We start from the raw sequence: 25,815 nt of genomic DNA on the forward strand, positions 1-25,815 counted from the left end.
AAAAAAGAAAAAAGCCCGACAGCGATGATGTTTAATAGCGCAGTAGTTATAATTTATGACCCTTGTAGTTCAGTGAGAAAATTGATCAAATAACAACAGTTGAAATATTACCGAGTTGTACATGAAATTGGAACGCCAGCTATAAATAATCAGTTCAAACTAAAGGTACTGGCCCTGACAAATGTAATGGATTAGTGGATTTAGCTGAGGTATGTGTTTTTGCCTGTCTGCATGTTGTTGTTGTTGTTGTATAAATTATTTGGCAGTAGATGTGCCATTTGTCATGGACTAAGCAGCTTGGCACCACGACTGCAGAGATGTGTCATGTTCATTTCACTTTCACATGATGGCATCTCAGAATGAGAGTGACTGCGATCTTACTCTGTGTTAATGTGTACATGACGTGAACCAATGCAGAGCTTAGTAGGCAATGTAAAAATAGCCATAAAATATGAATTATATATATGTGCGTATATATTTTTTTCTCATATTTTATGTCCATTTTTATTTTACTCTACTTTGGTTCTAGTCTTATTCTACTTTTGTTAAATTTTAGATTCTATTTTCTCATTTTACCTCTAAGTTTTCTTGTAAAATCTTGTAATTTGATTTTCTGACATATTGGCTTTTTGTTCATATTGCTGCACTGACTGAAGTAGCGCTCCTAATTTCATTGAACACACAATGACAATAAAGGCTATTGTATCCTATCCTATCCTATTCTACTCTATCCTATTTACATGTAAATCTGACCAGTGCAGAATTAGCCTGAGGACCAGTCAGTCATCCTGGTGCATCTCTACCCAGTACTAGGCCTGTAACGGTACACGTACTGAACCGAACCGTTTTGGTACACAGCTGTACTGAAACGGCACAGTATGATGAGAAAAAGAAAAAGAAATGAAAGACGTCGTTCAATGCGGAACTTTAAATCCGCGCAAGTTTCACACAGACATATGGAAGGACGCACACATTGACCCGAAATATGAAATAGCAGTTGATATAAGGTTAAAAAAAAAACAACAACTATGATGTGAACCTGGAAGGAAGAGACTGAAGACCCTCCACCATCAGTACAGTCCAGTTCGGATCAGTTCAGGTTCAGGTGAAAGACAACAACGAGGAAAGAGACGTTAATAAGACGGACGTTGTTTGGCCCCTAGGAACTACGGTAGTTCTAAAACACTTACACTAGCTCTGTCTGTCTGTCTGTCTGTCTGTCTGTCTATCACGCACACTGTATAACAGAGGAATAAATAGAACATTGAAAGTATGTAAAGTTTCACTTTCGTTTCATGACAGCGTTCGTTACGTTAGTTATGGACCGCACCCCCAGGTATATAACTGCGCACCCCCCCTACCCCCCCGGCTCCGACAAAAAAAAAAAAAAAAAAAATCCCCCGTGCACACAGGCACACACAAATACACACAGTGTCCTAAACAGTTTGCTCTCTGTCCTAAAATAAATAATTTGGTTCATTGTGTTGTCAAAGTTCCTCTTCAGTTTGTTTCAACAGAATACCAGTTTACCCTCTTGTTAATGTTGCACTTCATGTGGATTTTTTTTGGTATTTTTATGCAGAATGTGAACTGACAGAACTGTGATTAGATTTTTCTTGTTTGTTCAAAACTACCTTTCAAGGAAAAGTGCAATACTAATGTTTAAAATACATTTAGTAATATTAATAATTTATTTTATTTTCTATTTGATTTGTAGCAGCAGAATTATATTATTCCTGTTTTTCTATATTCTATTGTCTCCAAAAATTGGGGGAAAAATGTTAAAAAATTCATAAATGGATTAATAGACATTTTGAGGGGTTTTCTTTCTTCCCGTACCGAACTGAAAAAAAAACGAACCATGGCTTTGAAAACCGAAAACGTACCGAACTGAAAATTTTGTGTACCGTTACAGGCCTACCCAGTACTATAACAGAACTCGGCTGACCTATGACCCGTGCCACCAGGCACAGAATGACGGTGACGGTGACGAAGGTCCAGTTCCAGGAATGGTCTCCGTCGACTGTAGCTACACCCAAAAAGATGAAAATCAGGGTCTCACTGACGCTGCTCCACATCTTCAGAAAGTACTTGATGGTGGTGTGGGACTTGTGTGATATGTTGGCCTCCACATAGGGTCGCATCACTGCCCCACACGCAATCAACCTGAAATGAAGAGGAATCCAATATAAACAAGAAAAGCAGTTATATATATGTATAGAACCTTTTGCTACAAACAGCTGTGCCAGGATGCAAATCTTAGATGCTGATTAAAATTCTTCTATCATCTTTTAATATCCAAATTTGAGAGAGCACTAAGGTTAATATATAAAAACCTCATTTATTTGGTGTTTTCGGTGATGACTAATCCTACCTTTCCATGTTTCAAATTCTGAAAATGATACTGGAATTATTTTTCAATTGTTTTTAAAGTGTAGTTCATAAAATACCTCTATTTTCTTTATACATTATCAAGATTTACATTATAAAATTGAATGCATTTTTACGTCACTACTGAAACAGTGTAAGTTTGAGTCCAAGGACTGAGTGATTTTTGCAGAAATTCTACAATTTGAACAGGATGTGTAAAGTAGATAGTTACCTTTATTTTGAAGTTGTTGTGTTCAGAAGTCTGAGAATCAGTGGACTCTTAAAGAAGATCCATAGATAGAAAAATTAATTTTAAATGAATGGGAAAAGGATAAATCTGGATGTAAATGTTTTTCTAACCAACTGAATCGGGTTCTGCTTTGAGATGCCTTTAAGGACCATTGTTACATACTTTTAGTACCTTTTCAATTATTGATGGTGTGTTAGATGTATGTCTTTAGTGTTTTACATTTACATTTATGCATTTGGCAGACGCTTATTTCCAAAGCGACTTACAGGGGAAAACCAATCAAATCAATCAGTCAATCAAGTTTTATTTATATAGCGCCAAATCACAAATCACAACAAGACACTTTACATACAGAGTTGCCAATTTAAAGAAACCCAACAGAATCCTCCAGGAGAAAACAATATATGTATGGTTTTAGAACTGACTTTTACTATGTGTTTTATGTATATTTTTACTGTGGATGTATGGATGAAATCTCTATTGTAGGGGTGTCAAACATACGCCCCAGTGGGTTGAGTTTGTGCAAAAAGTGCAAAAATGACACTAACGATATTAACTGTCAAAGGTGTTGAACTCATTTTAGTTCAGGTTCCACAAATATAACAGCATAATAACCTATAAATAATGACTCCATATTTTCTTTTTGGAAAAATGTGAAAAAAATATCATTATACCAATAAATATTGACACCTCCATTTTTTTCTCTTTGTGTTAATGCACAAAAATAACATTAAATTATGAAAATATTATTAACAAATGATCCTTTAACAATAAAATGTGAATAACCGGAACAAATATGAACAAAATGAAATGTTGAAAAAAAAATTAAGTACAATTTACCAATATTCTGCCTGTTACTCAATGTTTTGTGCATTTGTAGATCTGATCCATAATGCACATGTAAAAATATTGTTAAAATTGGTCTCATTTTTCTTAAAAAATCTAATTTTTTTCAAGTTATTCACATTCACTTCATTGTTTGGATAGTTTGTAAATATTTTCATAATTCTTTTTTTTTTTTTTTTGACGCTAAAACACCCAAAGATTTGGAGTTGTTATTATTAATAGGCTATTGTGTTATTATTTTACCTACTGGACATTATACTGGGTTGAATGAAGCCCCTGAAAGAACATAAGTTTGACATCTCCCCTGCTCTATTGTCTGTAATTCTGCTGTTGCCAAGTTTTTTCCTGGTTAAATGAAGGACAAATAAAAAAATATATATAAACGCAGGTTTTACTAGTAACAGCATTATGTTTACTGCAATCTCAGATATTATTTTCTGTCTCTTTACATAATAGAAGGACCATATCTCTCCACTGTCACTGAGGGGCTGATGAATATTCATAGTAAACTAACCCTAATAGTCACACATGGCAGTGAACATCTTGCCAAATCCAGTTTTTCATTTGAGGCTAAAATAAGACAGCCATAGGCCTTGGTAGAAGACTGTCCTTGAGGCTGCTTGGCCCTGACAGGATGGGGAATCACTTTATCACCACCACCTGTCAACATCGCCAGTAAGTCACTGCACCTTAAATGCTAAATGGATTGATATGCACTGGAGAAGCTGATGAGAAATACCAGGATGTTGGGACGGTTATAAATTCAGGGTTGATTCAGGCGGCGCCGGGTCAGGTGAGTTATAAGATACCGTTGGTTACAGTGATCTACAACAATATATGAACTGAGGTGGTGCTGAAGCGGGAGGAGCTGAAATGGGTTTCCACTGCAGTGTCAAGGCTCAGACATTCAGTCACTGAGTGTTGGCGTATATTTTCTGAAGATGTAACACAGGAGGGATGTTCTAAAGTAGGTGGAGTTTGTGTTAGCCAGTAAGCACAAGTATTTGCCAGATAAAATGTATAAAATAAAGTTAAATTAAATAAAATTAAATAATATATATATATATATATATATATATATATATATATATATATATATATATATATATTATATATATATATACACAGGGTGTGATTTTTTTGGGTGGAATGGGGAATATCAACGCCCCCTCTAGTTTTTACATCCCCACTTTTGCTCACTGAATTTTATCCTCGGGGGGGACAACCAACCAGTGTAAATAACAGGCAGGTTGTGACAGTTTTCTTCCACCTATATCCTACATTACTGACACTAACGTTCACCTGAACCGAACTGTCGGCAGTCTCAGAATTCACAAACGTCCCCATGCACTGGAGTGCCATAAAAGGTGGGGGGTAAACGTGACAAATTCATGGGGTCCAGCATTTGTGGGGGGGCCCATAGAGCAGTGGAGGGGGTCCAGTGGATACAGGTTAGAAGTTGTGAAAATTTTGTGTAAGATCTGCTGTATAAGAGAGGAATAGAACCGGCAGTTGGGCGTTGAAAGTCTGTAAAGTTTCACTTTTGTTTCATGCCAGTGTTAGTTACGCCCACTTATACAACTGCTGCCCCCCCCCTCGACAATTTTTTTTTTTTTTTTAAAGATCGTGCCCTGTATACACATACAGGGTGGGGAAGCAAAATTTACAATGAACATTTAGTTGTTTTTTCTCAGCAGGCACTACGTCAATTGTTTAGAAACCAAACATATATTGATGTCATAATCATACCTAACACTATTATCCATACCTTTTCAGAAACTTTTGCCCATATGAGTAATCAAGAAAGCAAACGTCAAAGAGTGTGTGATTTGCTGAATGCGCTCGTCACACCGAAGGAGATTTCAAAAATAGTTGGAGTGTCCATAAAGACTGTTTATAATGTAAAGAAGAGAATGACTATGAGCAAAACTATTACCAGAAAGTCTGGAAGATACTATTAAAGAAGAATGGGAGAAGTTGTCACCCGAATATTTGAGGAACACTTGCGCAAGTTTCAGGAAGCGTGTGAAGGCAGTTATTGAGAAAGAAGGAGGACACATAGAATAAAAACATTTTCTATTATGTCAATTTTCTTGTGGCAAATAAATTCTCATGACTTTCAATAAACTAATTGGTCATACACTGTCTTTCAATCCCTGCCTCAAAATATTGTAAATTTTGCTTCCCCACCCTGTACATACAGAATAAATATGAAAGAAATTAGTGAATGAATCACATCAAAATCAATGTAAATCTTTTTGTATTCAAAATTTTTTTTTTTTTTGCTCTAAAACACTAAAAATGTAGTTGTCATTATTTACAGGCTATTATGTTATTATTCTACTGGTCGGGCCCACTGGAGATCAAACTGGGCTGAATATGGCCCCTGAACCAAGCTGAGTCTGACACCCCTGCCTTAGCCCTTAGACTGAGTGGATCTTTTTGCATAGTGACGTTTCATTGGCGTTTCCCGTCTAACGCAACTGTTTTGTGTTTATGTGCATGTTATGGTTGCCGGTAACTAACAGCTTATGTCAGGGGTCTGTAACCCATGGCTTCTGAGTCAGATGTGGTGATTTCAGTTTTTTCCAGTCAGATAAACACATGGATTCGTTAACAGTTATTTCAACATTTGAACATCTTCCTAAAACTGTTGTCAGACTCTTATGTTGTTCAGCTGTAAAATGTGCAGCCTATGCAGAGATTAAAAAGCTTTTTTTTTTTTTTTTCTCAACATTTCATCAGCCATAATGCATCTCATATGTTACGTTATGGTGCGGCTCCAAAGTCAATCTGCATTAGTTCATAATTAGAGTGGATCCAAGTAATGCTACACATGCCAGTGTGTACAATAAATCTCGGCTGTTTTCTTTATTAGACATTTATATCGCCATAAATGCACCAGTCACAGAAATGCAATGGTGAAATACCAAAAAATCAGAGTGAGTTAAATATTTCTTTGCAGATACAGACAGGGTGTTTCTCTTTTAGGTGAGAAATGGCTGTGTAGAAAGTAAAAGTTGTTAATCGGGTTTGTACCTGCCAACTATAACTGTCTTAGGGTGTTTTCACACAGCGTACCCCAGTCCGTACCGTACTTGGATACATTTACACCTTTCCCACAGATGTTACGTTCATACGCGCGTACTGCAGTCCGTGCCCAAGTACAAATGAGTGTTACAGGGCCAAAACAGTAGGTGGCGGTGTGGAAGGAATTCTGTCTCTATCCAACAAACACGGAAGTCAGAAGAAGACAAACCCTTACCTATCTGTTAGCCTGTTTGAGGCAAAGTGAAGAAGAGCGACCTTCGTTGTCACTGATACATCACTGAGTGGTGGTATCATGAGTGGTTCGGTCGGTAAGGTGAGCCTGTGCCGCGCGGATCCAAGGTTTTTTCAGGAGACCAGGAGACAACAGGAGAGCCGTCTATGATCTTGTAGTGATTAACCCACTTCCGTTGTTGGAGTGGTGATTAGGTCACTTCCAGTCTCGGGCACAGATCGCATTCCCACGGCAACGTACCGTGCCGGAGTCCAGGCAGTCTGAACCCAGGACTACGTTCTCAACTGGACTTGGGCACGGTTCTCGAGCACGGAACGGTTGCATTCACATTCATAAAATTAAGTGGACAGTGGGGTCCAGCGTACTTGGATACGGACTCAAGTACGCTGTGTGAAAACGCCCTTAAAGAATCCATCATTATGTTATTATTAACCCTTTCATGCATTGTGGTCACTTCAGTGGACAGCTATTCTCCAGCTGTTCTCTTGTATATTCATGAGTTTTGTTGTTTTAGTTCCATATCAGCCAACACAGAGGACGCTCATGCATCATCCCATACACTGACATTTATACCATTACTGTAACTTTTCTGTTCTTGATAAACCTGATCTGCACTAACATATTTCAGTGTGAATCAACTTCTAATTGTCATTAGACTGTAATTATCAGGGTTTTTTTTTTTTTTAAACAAAAAGTAGTTGTTTTTTTGTTGCATATTATTATAAATGAGTAATAACTAGTATTAGAGTATGTTAAAATGTGAGAAGACATCAGATTAGTGTCATTAAAAATGTTCGTATTTCATAGCTTCCACACAGTATGTCAATAAATGCAATGTTTTTTTTGCTTCAAAAACTAAACGCATGGTGTCCAGCTGAGTGGACATTTTTGTAACTCCATGAAAAATAGGTTCATTAAAAAAAAAAAATTCAGTCGCATTGTTTTTTTCATGCCTAAAGAGGAATAAAAACACTCAGGAAAAAAAATCTTGATTAAGGGTCTCATAATTCATGCATGAAAGGGTTAAAGCAACGTAGAACGTTTGTCACCAATTTTTCATCAAATCTGTAAAACCCGAGTGATAGCCTAACTATCACGAATCTGTTAGTCTTTAAGTGATCACACACCTGAATCACTTCCCTCATGGTGAAGAACTTCAAAGCGTACTCCATCACGAGTGGTTCATTCGTTTACATACCAAACCGAAACTGAAACCAAACCGTCACTCAGGCCTTTTCGGAATTCCACGTAGTTGCAGTATGGCTGCAGCAGCAACAAACACAGAAACGGCTTCATTGCTTCCTGTTGCTTCGGCTGTGTGGAAAAGACCTGAGAGACAGTTTTGTTTCAGTTTCAGTCTGGTATGTAAACGAACAGACGGCTTGTGAGGGAAGTAATTCAGGTGTGTAATCACGGAAAGACTAACGGATTCCTATCACTTGGGTTTTACAGATTTGATAAATTGGGGATGAACGTCATACGCAGCTTTAACCTTTTCCACCATATGTTGCTGTCAGTGGCAGTGGAAGAACCAGATCTCACCACAGCAGCCACTTGTAAATTCATCAGCACATACATTAGTTCATATTCCCTGTCTGGTCTTAGACTTGACGTTTAAGTGCTTTTAGTGTTCCGGCTAATGCTGATAGGACCCAGGGCTGTACGGCAGATAAAGTTACAGCAATTTCAGTGCACAGCTGCTGCCATTAATGTGTGTGTGAGTTCATTTGGCCAGATGATGTGGTTAGAAGATACAAATTCTTATCACTACAGAGCAACAGCTTGGAAATGACTTAGAAGTGACAGCAACGTGTAGTCTACTCTGTACATGCCATTGTTCATTCATTGTTTAATTCCTATAAACGATGGGTGTCAAACTCATTTTCTGTCAGGGGCCACATTCAGCCCAATTTGATCTCAAGTGGGTCGGACCAGTAAAATAAAATAACAGCATATAAATAATGACAACTCCAAGTTGTTCTCTTTGTTTCAGTGCAGGAAAATAAGACTAAAGTAAGAAAATATTAACATTTACAAACTATCCAAATAAAAAAGATGTGAATAACTTCAAAAAAACTAAAATTTCTAATGGAAAATGAGCGCAACTTTTACAATATTATGCCTCAATGTTCATAATGGATCAGATCTACAAAGGCAGCAAACATTTAATAACAGGCAGAATATTGTTAAAATTGCACTTAATTTTCGTTAAACATTTCACGTTCATATTTGTTCAGGTTATTCCCATTTTATTGTTAAAGGACCGCTTGTTAATGTAAATATATTCAGAATTTAATGTTATTTTTTACACTAAAACAAAGAGAACAATTTGGAGTTGTTATTATTTGTAAGTATAATTACTGTTAATATCCTCTGTGTAATTTCTGCACTTTGCAAATCCATCCTATGGGGTAGATTGGACCCTTTGGTGGGACAGTTTTGGCCAGCAGACCGCATGTTTGACACCTGTGCTATAAACAGAAAACCTATCATCACTGTTAGGTGGAAATCTCTTATGTCCATAATGGTTATTTTTCAGTAAACTGGAGAGACAATGTATATTCTAAGTAAATTAATGGAGTTAAGAGATGTAGTTACAAGCCGTTTTCAACACTTTTCATTGGTTAAATACAGGGTGACACAAAAAAACGGGAACTTTTTAACAATCCAATAAAACCAAGAGTGATGGAAGAAAAATATTTTGTTCATAGTAACTGAAACCTTAAACCATGCCATTTAAGAAACAATGACGGAATTTTTATTTTTTTATAATTACAGGGTGACCCAAAAAAACGGGAATTTTTGAAGTGCGTATTGGCAGACATGAGCAAGTGGCAGCACTGCGAGACAATGACCTTGAGCAAGTAAACACACCCCCATTTCAGTAACCATTGGCGGCTGTGCGAGAATTGTTCGGTAACCGTGTGATCTCAAGATTCGGTAACGTTCCCTGGCCCCCTAGATCGCCAGATTTGTCCGTTTGTGATTTTTTCTTGTGGGGCTATCTCAAGAGTAAAGTGTACACGACTCGACCGAGAACTCTGGATGAGTTAAAACAGAGAATTCAGGATGAAATTCACAGTATCCCAGCTGAGATGTTGCAGCGGTCAATGAGGAATCTCAACAGCAGATTTCAAGAATGCATTCGTACAGGAGGACGCCATCTACAGGAAGTAATTTAAAAAAAAAAAAAAGAAAATTCCATCATTGTTTCTTAAATGGCATGTTTTAAGGTTTCAATTACTATGAATAAAATATTTTTCTTCAACCACTCTTGGTTTTATTGGATTGTTAAAAAGTTCCTGTTTTTTTTGTGTCACCCTGTTTTTCTAAAACTATCAGGCCAACATGAAGTCTGACCAATACAAATGTTTAATGACAAAAAAAAAAGACCAAAAATTGACTTAGGAGGTTTCCACCCGACAGCGATAATTATGTAAATGAGTTTTACAGTTAATTCAGCTGAAATGAAACGATTGTTTGTTTCATTTAGTTGTTACTGTTCACTAAATAGTCAAACTGACTATTTAGTGATTGCATTCCAATGATATAATGGTCAGATAACTGCAACCTGAACGTTCAGACTGAAGTTTCATTGCAAAATATCAAATGCGTATCGGATTTAGGACCACATATGAAAGTGTCCTTTGTTGAATTTAAAAAAATCAGATTTGTGTTGTTCAAACTGTTTTTAACAGATTGGATGCTGGTCACATATGGGCAAAAAAAATCGGATTCGGGTCACATTTGCCTGCAGTCTAAATGTAGCCTTAGACTGTTATTTAAATGTGGGAAGTCAGTTTCAGATACAATTTTCTGGACACTTGATCAGTTGAAACAAGATGTCCTTTGTACTGTGTAAATGCTACACCTTTGTACAGGTGTAGGATGGAAGTAGACAAAACCTTGCTTTAAAGTGATACAAAACTGCTCCCTCCGATGACAGACCATGCCAAACTTACGCCATGATGCCAGAGAGGTGGAACATCTCCGCTGACAGGTAGGCCATGTAACTGTACACGAAGACAAAAAGTGGCTCGATGACCCGTATGTGGGAGGTGAAGCGTGAGGTGAAGGCTGCCAGGATCCCGTAGATAGCTCCGACTAGGACGCCGCCAAGAGACACCACCAGGAATGAGATGACTCCGAGGACGCCGTCCAACACTGTCACCGTGCCAACGCCTGAATACTCCTCGAAAAGGTGGTACAGCACCTGGGAGACGGTCGACAAGAGGATAGAGTGAACTCCTGTCTGTCATGTGCGAGCCTGGGAAACCTTTATCTATGCTACAACATGATCATACCACAGTACATAATGCCATTTTAACCCTTTTATGACGCTTGTTGCTCCGGCGCTACATTTTGCACTTTACTGCATTCAAATAACCGTACATCCTGAACCGTTTGTGTTAACTGCAAAATTCAAACAGCATCGGAAAGCTGATATTGTGAGCTTTTTGACACTATATAACATGTATAAACCCTTTATGGTAGAGGCCCACATTGCCAGTGATGGAGGTGTGGGGCAACAAGTAGAAGACAAAGCAGGGCCGACAACAACAGGTATAGTCAATCAGAGCCGCTTCTTACTTTAAGCACTGTTTTTGTGTTGAATTATTGTAAATAATTGGATATAATGGTGATAGTGCTGTTTTGGAGTGTTCTACTAGTGTGTTTTGCAATGTTTTTGTAGTGATTAGCCTTTTTCCCCACTGTTTTTATCTGAATTTTTTTATAGTAGTTAGTTATTTTTAGCTGTAAATATTATATAAATGTATGTATATTTGTGTATATGTAAATCTATATGCAAAAAGCTAGCCAGGACAGAAAGAGATGTACTGTGTGCAAAAGAAACCGATAGTGGATGTTTTTCTCTCTATGGGGGTTCTGTTAACAACTAGACAGAAAGTGAACAGAGAATATCACAGGCTGAAAATGACTAGAAATAATAAAAAATAAGAAGCTACGACATGAAAACAGAATGCGCTAGGCAAAAAAGAAAAAAAAAAATTTGAGTACATGTAAAATAGTTACTAGCTTATTTTTGTAATCATAAAATTACATTATAAACATTTACAGTTGTTTTTCATAATATGATGAAAAAAATCCCTTTTTTGTTAGTTTTTTTACTATAACACTCTGTTTTAAGCATCTATTAGATATAATAATGACAATAAATGGCCAGATATTGAATGTAAAAAAAAAAAGTGCGTAAGAATTGGCAAAAATACATTTTCTGTCACTTTTATTGCAAAAAAACCATAAAGAAATCTAGGTGGCCTCTTATAATAGTAGGTGTAAAAGGGTTAAAGTCTGTTTTTTGATCATTTTTAAGATAAACTGTTATGTTACACCTGAAAAAACTTGATATTGATACTGATATTGGGGGCTAAAAAAAAAAGCCGATATCCAATATATCGGCCGATATCTGATATTGGCTGAAAACCGATATATCGGCCGATATATGAAATAAGAACACTGATCTACCCAGGATATAATAATCTTTTATCAGATAATTGTGGAAAGGTGGATTAACAGTTGCATAAATCTTTGTTTATCTGACAAAGATAATTTGCACAACTTTCAAATGCAAACTATGCAATCACAAAAATAATTAGAGCAAAAAATATTACTTACCACACAATTATGCTTTCCCTCACAAATTTTGATGCATCTGCCCCACAGCACTACAACTTCCCATGTGGACTAAGGACTAAACTGAGCATGTACAGAGTGAATTAGGTGAGTCCTAAGTTGTTCCTGATTGGAGCAATAGCAAGAGTTACAACTGACCTGTGTTACAACTGTCCCCAGTCTCCCCTACAGTATTAACACCCAGGCCTGCAGAATGAAACTGTGAGGTAGACAGGAAGTGCACGGACATGGGTGTGTGTATGGGGGGTGAATACTTCATAAGACAGGGGGTCCGTGATTTTCGGGGGGGGGGGGGGGGGGGCGTTAGCGGTTCATCCTTGTCAGAGCGCGCAGTAGCGCTCCATGATTTTCACTGGTGGTGGTGGTCGGAGTCGGACTGGTAGGGTATTAGCAGTAGCTCCATGATAATGTGATTGTGTGTGGGGGGGTGATAGTGTCATTGTCAGAGCAGGAGTGAAAGTGAAACTAACTTGCTTTACTGTTCGTCTGACTCTCCGGGCAGCACACACACACACACACACACACACACACACACACACACACACACAGGAGCAGCGAGCGACAGAATCTCCATGCAGCAAAAAAGTTAATATATCGGCCACATCGGCTACATATTGGCCGATGTTGATGAATTGGTGAAATGCTATAATCAGCCCAATTAATCGGCTGGCCGAATAATCGGTCAGGCTCTAGTATCTACATTAAACTAATGTTGGGCTGATTGTTGAATGAATTTGATCTGTTGAGTTTTTGCTTTGTAATCATTACTGAAAACATCTCCATTGTGGATTACGTCAAAATACAACCAGGAATGGAAGTTTGTTTCTCCACTCACTGCCTACAAGTATCCCTTTATTTTATTTATTTATTTATTTTTAAACAAATGATAATTTGACATAAACATAGGACAGTTTTATTTAGAAAAAAAAGATTGATGAGTTTTTGTCTCGAGTTCCTGTAGACAGGCAACACCAAGGAATAAATAAACAGGTGGATGCTTTTCAACAAATGAAATGTACCAAGTTGTTTCCTGGTAGGTATGAAAATATGCCAGTTGGGGAAGTTTGCTCTTAAAGGTCAATAAGTAAAATGTGTGTGCACTTGTGTTCTTATGTGGCGTTTGTGCTGGAGAGGTGCTGGGAGCTGGCTGGTTTTTGATGTATACCTGGAAGCCACTAAAGAACACAGGAGAGAGCTTTAAGGATTTCTGCAGGAAATCTATCCCCCTGTATGCTACAGTTTGCAGACAGTTGTCACAGATGTAGGCTAATGTGACAGCCGTTAGTTTAGTAGTTAGCTAACATCAGCCCACGACTGTCTCTTTCAACAAAACAGACTCCTACACAAACTTCATGTAAGCATACAAGCATGTCTGAGCATTTGAGATCTTTGAAACTAAAGTAAAAGTCAAGCTGCTGAAAATTAATAAAAAAGAAAATGATATTAAAGCCAGTTGCACTAATTACAACAAAAGCACACATAAACATATTTAACCCATTAAGACCTAGTGCTAGTGTTGCGGCAGTTCCCAAATGGATTTTTTTCTCTACCTTTCCTAAGTGATTTATCACCATTTATTATAATATTATCTTCTGCATTTGCATTTAAAAAAAAAAAAAACTGAGAATCATGTATTTTCCTATTTTTAATTTAGATGTTCATGAAAACTCAGTTTAATCAAAACAGAGAAAACTGAGGAAAAAGTGGCTTTTTCAGCAAAGATATCAATAAAAGTTTAATAGAGAGAAAAATCTGAATTACAACAGTTAAGTGTTTTTGCACTATTATAATATTATCCTCTGTATTTTGCATTTTTCAGTGAAAATCATGTAAATGTTCATAAAAGCTCAGAGTAAATTCAAAGGTTATTACATCAGAAACAGAGAAAATTGAAGAAAAGGCAACTTTTTTCAGCAAATCTCTCATTAACTGAACATAAACCAAGTGTCTTAATCCACTGTCATTTGTCAAATTCCATGGGTTTTACTGGTGAGTCAATGTTGTAGAAGATCAAGGTGTTTCCACAGTAACTATGGAGCCTCTGAATGTCCAAATGGGTCATATCTGATGACCATGAAAAGATGACAAATTGCATTTTACACCAATTATTTACATGGATTAATGGATCAACAGGTATTAAACAGTTTTGATCAGTAGGTGGTTTTGGTCGCCAGTGTATATTTGGGTCTTTAAGGGTTAATATTCTTATATCTACATTCCCGTCCCCTTTACTTACCACAGTGACAGCGTCATTGAGCAGTGATTCACCAAACACCAGGATGTGCAAGAGTTCATTGATGTGGATCTCCTCAAAAAACAGCTAACACGGCGACGGGATCCACCGCTGATATGATGGAACCGAACAACAGGCAAGGCAGCAGTTCCAGTTGGTGGAGGCTGGAGGGAGCAGGTGTGATCTGACATACAGCATACAACAGACCCCCGATGAAAAAGGAGTTCCACACGGTGCCCACCACGGCAAACATTAAAATTGTGCCCAGGTTTTCCATGAAGGGGCGAATGGGCAGGAAGTAGCCAGCATCCAGGATGATGGGCGGCAGCAGGCAGAGGAAGAACAAGTGGGAGTTCAGAACGGGTGGGACTTTCTCTCCAGCTAGCCTGATAAGCCCCCCCACCAGCAAACCCACTGTGATCAACAGGCAGCTCTCTGGTACAATGTTGGACAGACGGGGGATCAGGTGAAACCCTACGAAAAAACAAAAACATAAATCATAGAATGGGTAAGAATGTGGCCAGACTTACCTGGAAGTACTGTGCTTCCAGATAAACCTTGCTTTAGGCTAAACGACATTGGCATCAGGTGTGTTGTGAGACAGTGGCCATAAAAAAATAAAGGTGTGTTTATATAGTTACAGTTAACTGGAACTGCTCCTGTTCTTTACTTTTCAGTTTATCAAAGACAACACTGGAAAAAAACAAGGGCAAGCAAGTGTGACATACCACACTCCTGTGAGCCAACACAACCCAGATTCCACAACTTGAACTTCTGCATCAGATTTAACATCCACCTGGTAAAACATGGTGTAAAAGAAGGAAGGACCGGGCAGCTTCTACTGAATATGTTCAGTCAACCACCTTAATCCAGTGGTTCCCAACCTTTTGTGGCTCGAGATGTGGTGACCCCAGACATTCAAAACCGAGACACGTTTTTGCTAAAATTAATTTGTTTTTGATCATGTAATAGTTTGCTATACTATGTTGCAAATAAATCAGGGATTAAAGCAAAAATTTTTCATCTGACTGAAAATTTTCTTCTGGTCAAAATCATTGGCCACTATTAAAAATGATGCAATACAATACTACTATAGCGTACAAGTTTATATAGTCAAATTTGGCAATACTGTAAAACACACTGAATGGGAGAGTGTACAGGTGTAGAAGATTAGTAACATGGATAGAAAAAATGTCATGAGTGGTATTGGTGGGGGGTCTGGGGGTCCTCCCCCAGAAAATTTTTGAAGCTTCAGGTCAATTTTGGGGCTCTCTGGTTAATTTTAAAGGGGATGAAAACCTTTGAAGCAAGTGAAAATAACTAGAAGAAAACCTTACTGCAAAAAATGAGTGAAAAACTTTTTATTTAACAATTTAGGAACTCCTAAAACATAACTCCAACTCCAAAAGCACATGAATTTTGGGGAAAATGTCTGTGTAAATGTAACCCTAACCAACTAATCTTTTATTTTTTCTGCTTTTATATTTACATATATTTATATATTCCGTTCCAGATCCTCTCTGAGGGTATTTAAAATACAGTGGCTTTGCAAATACCAAGGGTGTTACTCATTCATTCAATTTCATCTTCGTACTGTACCACACAGATAGAAATAAGATGCTAAACGGGTCAAAATAAAGCACTTATGCAGTCGGGCGCGTAACCGCATAAGGCCGCGGTGCGCACAGCCGCACGCACGGGAAGGGCACATACACACAAACACAAACACACACACTAGTCATATACCGGCAAGAGGAGATAAGCTATGAACCCAAACATGAAGGTCAATGTGGATCAGTTCTGTCTTCTTCCTTTTTCGCTGTGGTTCTTTCATAATGAAAGCTACTTGTTAGCACTAAACTAAAGTTAGCGTCTGGAGGCTGAACTTCGGTAAAGCTGAACTTGTCCATGTGTTTCTGAGGCACAGAATGAGCAGCGTTTCCTTCCAAAGAGAAATAGTCATCAATCTGTCCTCCTGACATAAAAATAAAGAAGTCATCTTATTATCATCACTGTTAAACCTATCAGCCCTCTGTGCGTGGCGTGCCTGTGTTAAACACCTGCAGATTCAGGACAGCAGACCCAGGACAGGATCGCAACTGGACTCCGTGAAACAGGTGGGGAAGTTACTTCAATATGACCCCCCCCCCCCCCCCCCTCAATTTTTCCATTTGACGGAAATCCATTGTGGTGACGGAGAACTTTAATCCCTGAAATAAATGTTAATTTTAGATGACATTTAGTCTATATAATGCATATTATTATGGCAGAAAAGCCAGGTGTAGATTACTGCACAAAGTGAGAATTTAATTTTCCTTGGTCAGGATATGTACAGTCAGTCCATCTTGGATTTACACGGCTGACAATTAATACTGAACAAACAAGAACTCAAACTATGAACTAGAAAGCACTCGGAGAGCGCAGACCTCCGCCAAGGCAGATCAGTGCCCCCCCCCATATATAGTGTGAAAACATCATTAGATTTAAGAAGATGTATAAAAACCTTATTTTCCAGAGATATAGTAACAATGAACAGGAGTACAACAGTAATACAGGGTGGGGAAGCAAAATTTACAATGAACATTTTGTTGTTTTTTTCTCAGCAGGCACTACGTCAATTGTTTTGAAACCAAACATATATTGATGTCATAATCATACCTAACACTATTATCCATACCTTTTCAGAAACTTTTGCCCATATGAGTAATCAGGAAGCTAACGTCAGAGTGTGTGATTTGCTGAATGCACTCGTCACACCAAAGGAGATTTCAAAATAGTTGGAGTGTCCATAAAGACTGTTTATAATGTAAAGAAGAGAATGACTATGAGCAAAACTATTACAAGAAAGTCTGGAAGATACTATTAAAGAAGAATGGGAGAAGTTGTCACCCGAATATTTGAGGAACACTTGCGCAAGTTTCAGGAAGCGTGTGAAGACAGTTATTGAGAAAGAAGGAGGACACATAGAATAAAAACATTTCTATTATGTCAATTTTCTTGTGGCAAATAAAATTCTCATGACTTTCAATGAACTAATTGGTCATACACTGTCTTTCAATCCCTGCCTCAAAATATTGTAAATTTTGCTTCCCCACCCTGTAGTTATTGATCGTATGTTATAATTTGTTCTCTCTTTCAATACTTCAACAAGAAAAGCACTCGGAGAGCGCAGACCTCCGCCAAGACAGATCTGCCCCCCCCCCCATCACCACCAAAATATAATCATTTGTTCCTTGTGCCAATATCAACATTTCCTGAAATTTTCATCCAAATCCGTCCATAACTTTTTGATTTATCTTGCACACGGACAGAAAGACAAACTAACGCCGGCAAAACCATAACCTCCCTGGCGGAGGTAATTATGAAAGAGCTGCAGCATCTGAAACCGACCACAATGAACATTTGAAAGATAAACAGTACCACAGTGCTTCAGTTTCAGCTTCATTTTGTCATGTCTTTTATGTATTGTGATTGTCTCTCTCAACTCACCATATATTTTTTATTAGTAAATTTTTTTTTTGTTTTTTTTAATAAATACTAGAAATTCCAGGTAACCCCATGTAAGGTTGCAATCCCAAGGTTGAAAAAAAAGCCTTAACGTGTCATTTTATATCAACTTAATAAATAGTCTATAAATTCAGCTATGAAATGGTTTAACCTCCTGAGACCCAAAAAAGTAAAAGTTTTGGCTTTTTTATTTTTTCTTATGGAATGCCATTTGCAGTTAACAGCGTTTTCTTTTTTTTTTTTTTTTTTTTTTTTTTTTGAAAGTAAAGCTGTGACACTCTTGTCCCCTACAGTAGACAAAAATACATTGCAGGGTCTCAAGAGGTCCAAGTACTTATACCACACTTTATCGCATTTGATTTTCTTATTTTATTCTCCACTTTTATATGGAACATAGACACAAACAAGTGAAAAAGAAGGCGAAGCTTACCAATACCTCCGCCCCGGTCGTACAACACTTTGCCCCTCCTTCTCACTGATGAATTTTGAGTCTTAACTGTCAATCTTTTGGAAAACTTTTTAAAAATTTGCAAAAAAAAAAAAGCAAAACAATTTAGAAAAGACATGTAAAGAAAATCTGTGTGAAATTTTAAAAGAACTGGGTGAATAGTGTCCAGAAAATCTGTTGGACACAAATCACAAATACACGGAATTCCTGATATAGCCTATCTAGGGGGTCTAACAAAAAACACAACCTCACATAGACATTTACGTTAATTTTTTTTTTTTTCCCCAAACTGGAAGCTTTAAGGCCCCAAATGACAGCAATGACACTGTTTAAATACACAACAGGGTACCAATGTCCAGTCCACCTTCAATACAATGAGGCCGCTGGATACTCAACATCCCACTTTACAATCTCTACGACTAGATATACTGTATTTTTACCGTCACAACCATATACCATCATACATAAATACTAGTGTAATGTAGAGTTTTTTTCCATGGGTTGTTTGTTGCATTGATGTTTCTAGTGTGTATTACAGTCCATTCATAAAAATTCTTTAGAGTCTGTCAGCAATAAAAGTAAGTGCTAGTGACCTTATTATGTGAGCTGTAAAACTGTTGTAAAATTGAAGCTGTAGTGAGACAAGGTAGATTATAGCCAGTCGCAATAGAGCATGAATCAAATCAAAACCTGCTTTTTTATCTTGATTATGCAATAAACCCATACATAAATAATGTTTGTGTTTGTTCACATAAGGCAGTAAGGACACTGCTTGATAAGCCTGTGCCCAAGACCTCATTCTGCACTTCATTTATTGACTGGACTGGATGGGGGTGGGTTGGTGTTTGGGAGTTTCTGGAACCTCAGAGTAGTTGAACACCTGTGGATCAGGAACTTTGTTAGAAGTGAAAATTAAGTAATGGCTTTAGGGAGAATCAATGCTGTATTTCCTGATCACCCGTGTTCTTATTTTGTTCTGTCTTCTTAACCATCTTGAACAAAAGACACATAAAACAAATAAATATATTTAGCTATGTTTTGTACTTCCTGGACATGTAGTTTTGCACTTGGGTTTGTATTCATTTTATATTATCTTTGGAGGTATTTTGTTTGGTTTGTCTGACTTTATACAGCATGATTTTATAGCTAGTTGTGTAAGTCTAACCATTAAGGTTATTACTATTTAGAAGGGGGCAGGAATCTAAGATTTTCTTAATCCTGCTCCCTTTTCGACCATGGGTATGTATATATTTGTTCACTTGATGATTATTGAATTTCTGCTGATGAAATGCACAACCTGAATGAACTAAATGAAATGGAATAAAAGGTAAGCAGAGTTTTACTATACACCCACCTGGTCCTGTTGACTGATACCCTGCCTATCCAGGGATTTATTTTGAGTCTTAACTTTAAATCTTTTGAAAACTTGATTGAAGAATTGAAAAGAATTGGGTGAACACAGTCCAAGAAGTCAATTAGACACATTTTCTAAGGGTGTTTTCACACTGAGTATGCAAATCTGTGCCGTACCTGGATACACTCACACCTTTCCGCAGATTTCACATTCACAAGCCCGTACCGCAGCCCATGCCGGAGTATGAGTGTATGTTTCAGGGCCGAAACAGTAGTGGCGGTGTGGAAGGAATTCTATTGCTATCCAACAAAGACAGAGGTCAGAAGAAGACAAACCCTTACATCATCAACTGCGCGACTGTTCTGTTCATTTGTCTACAATGGCAGCAATACTTCTCTATCTGTTAGCCTGTTTGAGGCAAAGTGAAGAAGAGTGACCTTTGTAGACCCTGATATATCACCGAGTGGTTTGGTCGGTAAGGCGAGCCCGTGCCGCACGGATGCGAGGCTTTTTCATGAGACAACAGAAGCGCCCTCTATGGTCTCGTGGTGATTAGGTCACACCTGTTCTTGGGCACAGATCGCTTTCACACTGCAATGTATCGTACTTGAGTCCATGGAGTCCATATCCAGAACTACCTTCTTAGTTGGACAGTACTCGCGCACATTGATAAAATTAAGCGGACTTTGGGGGTCCACCGTACTCGGATACGGACTTGGATACAGACTTGGGTACGCAGTGTGAAAAAGCCCTAAGTTAAAATGGTCAAGAATGTGTAACAAAAAAAAAAAAAAAAAATCCCAAAAAATCAAACTGTGCACTGCACCTTTCCTAGTGGTAAAGAACGTGTGTGGAATTTGAAAAAATCAGAGGGAACAGTGTCAGAGAAATTGGTTGGACAGAAATCTCAGACAGACGGAAGAACAAACAGATTTCCTGATATATCTATAAACCCCCACCCGGGTATAATAACAACATTGAAACATAAATATCCATCAGTTGTCTCTGGTTTTTCAGTGTTACTCAGGAGGTAGAGCAGGTCATCCAATAACTAGAAGGTTGGCAGTTCAAGTCTTGCTTCATTCCTGTTATGTGCCATTGTGTCCTTAAGCAAGATGCTTCACCCACCTTACCTCCAGTGTCATTCATACTAGTGTGTTAATGTTTGGCATGGATTGGCAGCCATGTTTCCATTAGCCTGTGGCTACAGATGGAGTTTACCACCACCACTGTGTGACTGTGGGGTGAATTAATAATGGATTCAATGTAAAAGTGCTTTGAGTGCCAAGAAAAGCACTATACAAATCTGATCCACCATTATTATTACATTTAGAGAATGAGAAGAAATATCATTATTCAAATTAGGGATCATGATTGCGATTCCCAGCAAAGAAATATCATCGTCTGACTTGGTCTTACACCATTATTAATCTCAGAGATGGCCACAGTTTTTGCAGAAGTTGTGTCATCTTATGTTATCCTACAGTTACTTCCAAATTTCATGATAACTTCCATGAACATTTAATTACGTGGATCTGTGGCGTGTCCACATTCTTGACACAGCTGCAGATCCGTGCTATAACCCGCCAAGCCACAAATATGCTTCCTGTCAGGTCATTCCCTGCCTTTATGCAGAGTGTTGACAAAACATTGTCCAATGAAAGTCTGTGTGCCAGAATTTCAAGATTCAACATCAAAATTTGACAATTAGTTTCATTAACCCACACACCTAGGTACTGATCCTCATTTTACTACCAAAATAATGGTCTATAGAAGAAATAGTGAGTTGTTTAATGTAATAAATTCAATTGCATAAATACATGATCCATTGACTGTTTTGGTCAAATATGAGAAGAAAGAACATAAGTCGCATTGTGAATTGTGATTGAATGTGTGATATGTTCTCGTAAGATTGTCCACTACTATAATGCTCTGTATAGACTATATACTACATAGCTTTTTTATATTTGTACAGCAACACTGGTCTCAAAACCAAACAAATTATGCTGAACAGTAGGCCTATTTTATTTCCAAAGGCAGTCAATAATTGCTGCACAGGCTGTGATATCTCATGATCACCTCATGCCTGTCCAGAGTGTCCTCATTTGGTTATTTCCACTACAATTCACCTGGAGTATAAATAGAACCAATGGTCCTGCAGCTCACTGACATGTTCTATGAAGAATCGATATCTTTTGCAAGGTTGTCAGGTTCTACCACTATGTTGAGTCCTGTGGCCTTGATGCAGGAGCGGTGGGTGGCACTTTCACTGCAGGATAACTCAACAAATTAAATGAAAGTCCATAATAACTAAATTTCATATCTGTAACCATTTCCATGTTATAAGCCATCAAAATCTGGCCCATTATAAGCAAAGGCAAATTTGTAATATTTAACAGATTTGTCAAAAATGTAAAACATCAAAATTTCTAAAAACTGTGGACAAAAAAATTGGGACATTGTCCCAAGAAAGCTACTTGTAAAATTTGAAATAAATCTGACCGGTAGTTTCGGAGAAGAAAATTGTTGAAATCTAGACCCTTCAAGGTCACTCAAGGTCAAAGGTCATGGACCCAAATTAAAGTTCATATATAACTTCCTATCAGTGCTCAATAGTAACTATATTGTTATCTGTCACCAATTCCAGGTTTAAAACCCATTAAAATATGGACCATTATAAGTAAAGGCAAATATTTAATACACCAAAAATTCAAAATTCATAATTTCACCAAACTGTGAACAGGATTTGTAGACATTGTCCCTAAGAATCTACATATAAAATTATAAATGAATCCAACCAGTAGTTTTGGAGAAGAAGATATCTGAAGTAATTGATAATAACGAAGATGACGACAAATATAACGACGATGATCTGCCGTCCATGATTGCCAGAGCGATGCAAAGTGAAAGTGAAATTGAAGACACTTTACTATTCCTCTCTAACTCCACACTCAGCCACGGGTGCGGATCCAAGTTAATATTCCTAGAACGACCGGCTTCTGTGATCCGCCTCGGCCATTTCCTCCAAACTGCGGGTTCGAGTTTGAGGCTGGGATGACCTCCCGCAGAGGTGTTTTCTCCACCCTTTGTCCACGCCCCTCCCATGCCAGAACCATCATGAGCTAGATCGAGACGCCCCATCTCCCCCTGGGGTCTGCAAGACAGAACCGGTGGTGCCTCAGTGATACCCAGATCAGGTACTCGCGATGCTGTGATTTCATCCACTATTATTCGATAACGCATAATTTAAATAAAATCAATCCAACATTGATCCAATTGATTTCTTTACCCAGCCCTAATTAGGATGGCTTTTTGAACACTGGTATGACTCCACTAACAGTGTGGCTTGAAGAATTCCGGAAGGAAAAAAGATGGAAATGATATGTAAAACATGTAGACTCACAGAATATTTCCCATGGGCCCACATTTAGTAGATAAGACTGAAATTAAGAGCTGCCGGTAGAATGAAAAGACACCTTTCAACTCTCTTTCTGTTCCTGTTCTAATCTAATTTGCAGGAGACTCATAAAATTTAAGTAACTATTTGCTTTTATCAATTCACAGTTTCTTGAGGCTGCATGACTTGAATGTGGCAACACAAGCAGCTCTGACGTGAGGCCTCGGGGAATGTTAATGGTAATTCCTTCACAAGCTGCGATACACACTGTTTGACAACTGACTAAAAGTATTTGGCTATAAAAGGCAAACAACAGTATGCAATTCAGTATGGAACCTGCACAAGTACCATTATTCTGGAGGTGCTGCGAAGCCTTCTGTGATACTATAAACACAGAACAAGCTGCTGAAGCACACTGAGGTGACACTACGAGTTGGCATAACATAGCCTTGGCATAAATAGTCAACGTGGAGGGACGAGGGCTTCAAAGTCTTTCCCTGTCTATATTTACTGTACACTGAAACTACACGGGGGAAATGGGTCTTTGAAGCAGGCTCGCGACAGCTGATGACACGGCTCATCAACGCTCGCACACAAACACATGGGAAATATGACCCAGGTAAGGCTACATGCTCACATGCAGGTTAGCGATCCTATACAGGTGGATGGTACAATGCAGCATGACAACACGCAGGACCTACAGCAGCCCTTCATGTTAATAATAAAGGCATGTTTGAAAACCTGTCTTCTTTACCATTTATATTTGTTTACCGTGAACAGAAATGGAAGGACAAACCTGTTATGTGACTGCTGTTAACATGCTTTGCAATCTTCCTTCTTAAAGTACATTTGTGACACAAAAATATCTGGTTGTCATAAAGATGTGCAATTTGGCCCAAGATAAGGAACAGAATTTTACCAGTGATTTTTTTTCCAATGATGATTTTCTTTTCTGTTTACATGAAGTAAAAATAAGCATGACTCAAGACTGAGAATACACTTAATACATTACAGCAAACAATGTGTCCTACAATTTTAAGAGGCAAATACTTGATTAAATGAATTAATTCCTTCCTTGAGCAAGGAATGTACCCCCCTCCAGTGTGTTGTTGCATGCCTGCATGTATAATATACTGACAAATAAAAGTTCTTCATTAATTCCATACATCACAAAGGCCTAAGCTGTCATACGGCTGGGCAATCTGATAATGGATATTATGGATGATCTTAAGTGAGCATACGATCTACTTCTGAGAGGAATTTTATAGATGTGTCATTAATTAAATACATGTATCATACCTCGGTTCAGTTACTGGAAATTGGTCCCAAGTAAGACCTCATAATAACATGACACAGTGTACCTGCAGGTTGAGGAAGCCAAATGTATGACTTCTGAAGACATTTTTCAAGGCGTCTTTGGTCAAATATAAGACCTTAAATTCCTAAAAATAAAAGGACAAAGGACCTCATATGTCACATTTCCACTCCGTGGAACCAGCTTGACTCAACTCGGCTTGACTCGACTTGGGTACCAGATACTATTCCCGGAGACTGTTTCCATTACAGGATACTACCAACTTTACAGTCATAGCAATGCGGCGCGTTACTTCCGTGTCGTCTGCTCAGAGAGTTGATGATAAACTCGCTCATTTGGTGTTGTCTCGTCAAGCACAAACTGATTTTTTTTACGTCGGCCACCAAAGACCGAATCTCCTGAATGAATGGTGTAGTTTTGCGAGCTGTCATCATGTGAATTAACCTATATATTTACTGTAAACTTCTGCATCTGTTTTTTGTAAAACGGCGGGTAACAGAGATGACTCTCTGACCAATCAGTGGTCTGCAGTGTTTACACGTCACATTTTAGTATCTGGTTCCCTGTCTTGGAACCTCAGCGGAGGTGATACCAAAAAACTAATACCGGGTACCAGATTCCAGGTCCTTTTTTGTAATGGAAACGCAAAAAGGCCAAGTCCAGTCGAGTCGAGCTGAGCCGGTATCACGTAGTGGAAACGCGGCAATAGTTACCTCCTTCAACCATCCTTAACCATGTTCCGATCCAGCTAATGTTACATTTCCATTTGTCCATGACTAATGTTTCTGCTACTGATGTTGAAGCTACTGAAGCTCATACCTGAACGCCTCCACCCATGAATGAGTGTTGGTGGATCCACTCATTCTGATCTCCCTTATGTTCAAATACTGAACACTGATTACACAGTTGAAAAACTTCCAAAGCAAATATACCAATACATTTACCTTTAAGTGCAAGAATTAGGACTATTGAGGACAATTAAGGCCTTAATTTATGACACTCATATTTAAGACTTTTTAAAGATCCATGGATCTGTGGCAAGTATTTCAGGGTATCTATAAAAATATCCTAATTTCAGATCTGCTCATCAGTTCGTCGACGTGCAGGGACCATATGTAGTGATCTGTATAACCTGTCTGTAAAGAAAGAAGCCCATG

At 38.2% G+C, this 25,815-nt stretch overlaps 1 protein-coding gene across 1 annotated transcript in view; it reads right to left on the bottom strand.

Moving 5' to 3' along the window:
* LOC115435819 (sodium/hydrogen exchanger 1-like) overlaps positions 1 to 23,189 on the bottom strand; it is a 71,438-nt gene extending 48,249 nt beyond the window's left edge. The window contains 5 exon segments of the mRNA XM_030158431.1: positions 1,949 to 2,166; positions 10,712 to 10,962; positions 14,641 to 14,718; positions 14,720 to 15,162; positions 22,877 to 23,189. Coding sequence (XP_030014291.1) covers positions 1,949 to 2,166; positions 10,712 to 10,962; positions 14,641 to 14,718; positions 14,720 to 15,162; positions 22,877 to 23,189 — 1,303 coding nt within the window.
* Between the last annotated feature and the right edge of the window lie 2,626 nt (positions 23,190 to 25,815).

This window comes from Sphaeramia orbicularis, chromosome 16 (assembly GCF_902148855.1).
Source record: "Sphaeramia orbicularis chromosome 16, fSphaOr1.1, whole genome shotgun sequence".
In the NCBI taxonomy this organism is placed as follows: Eukaryota; Metazoa; Chordata; class Actinopteri; order Kurtiformes; family Apogonidae; genus Sphaeramia; species Sphaeramia orbicularis.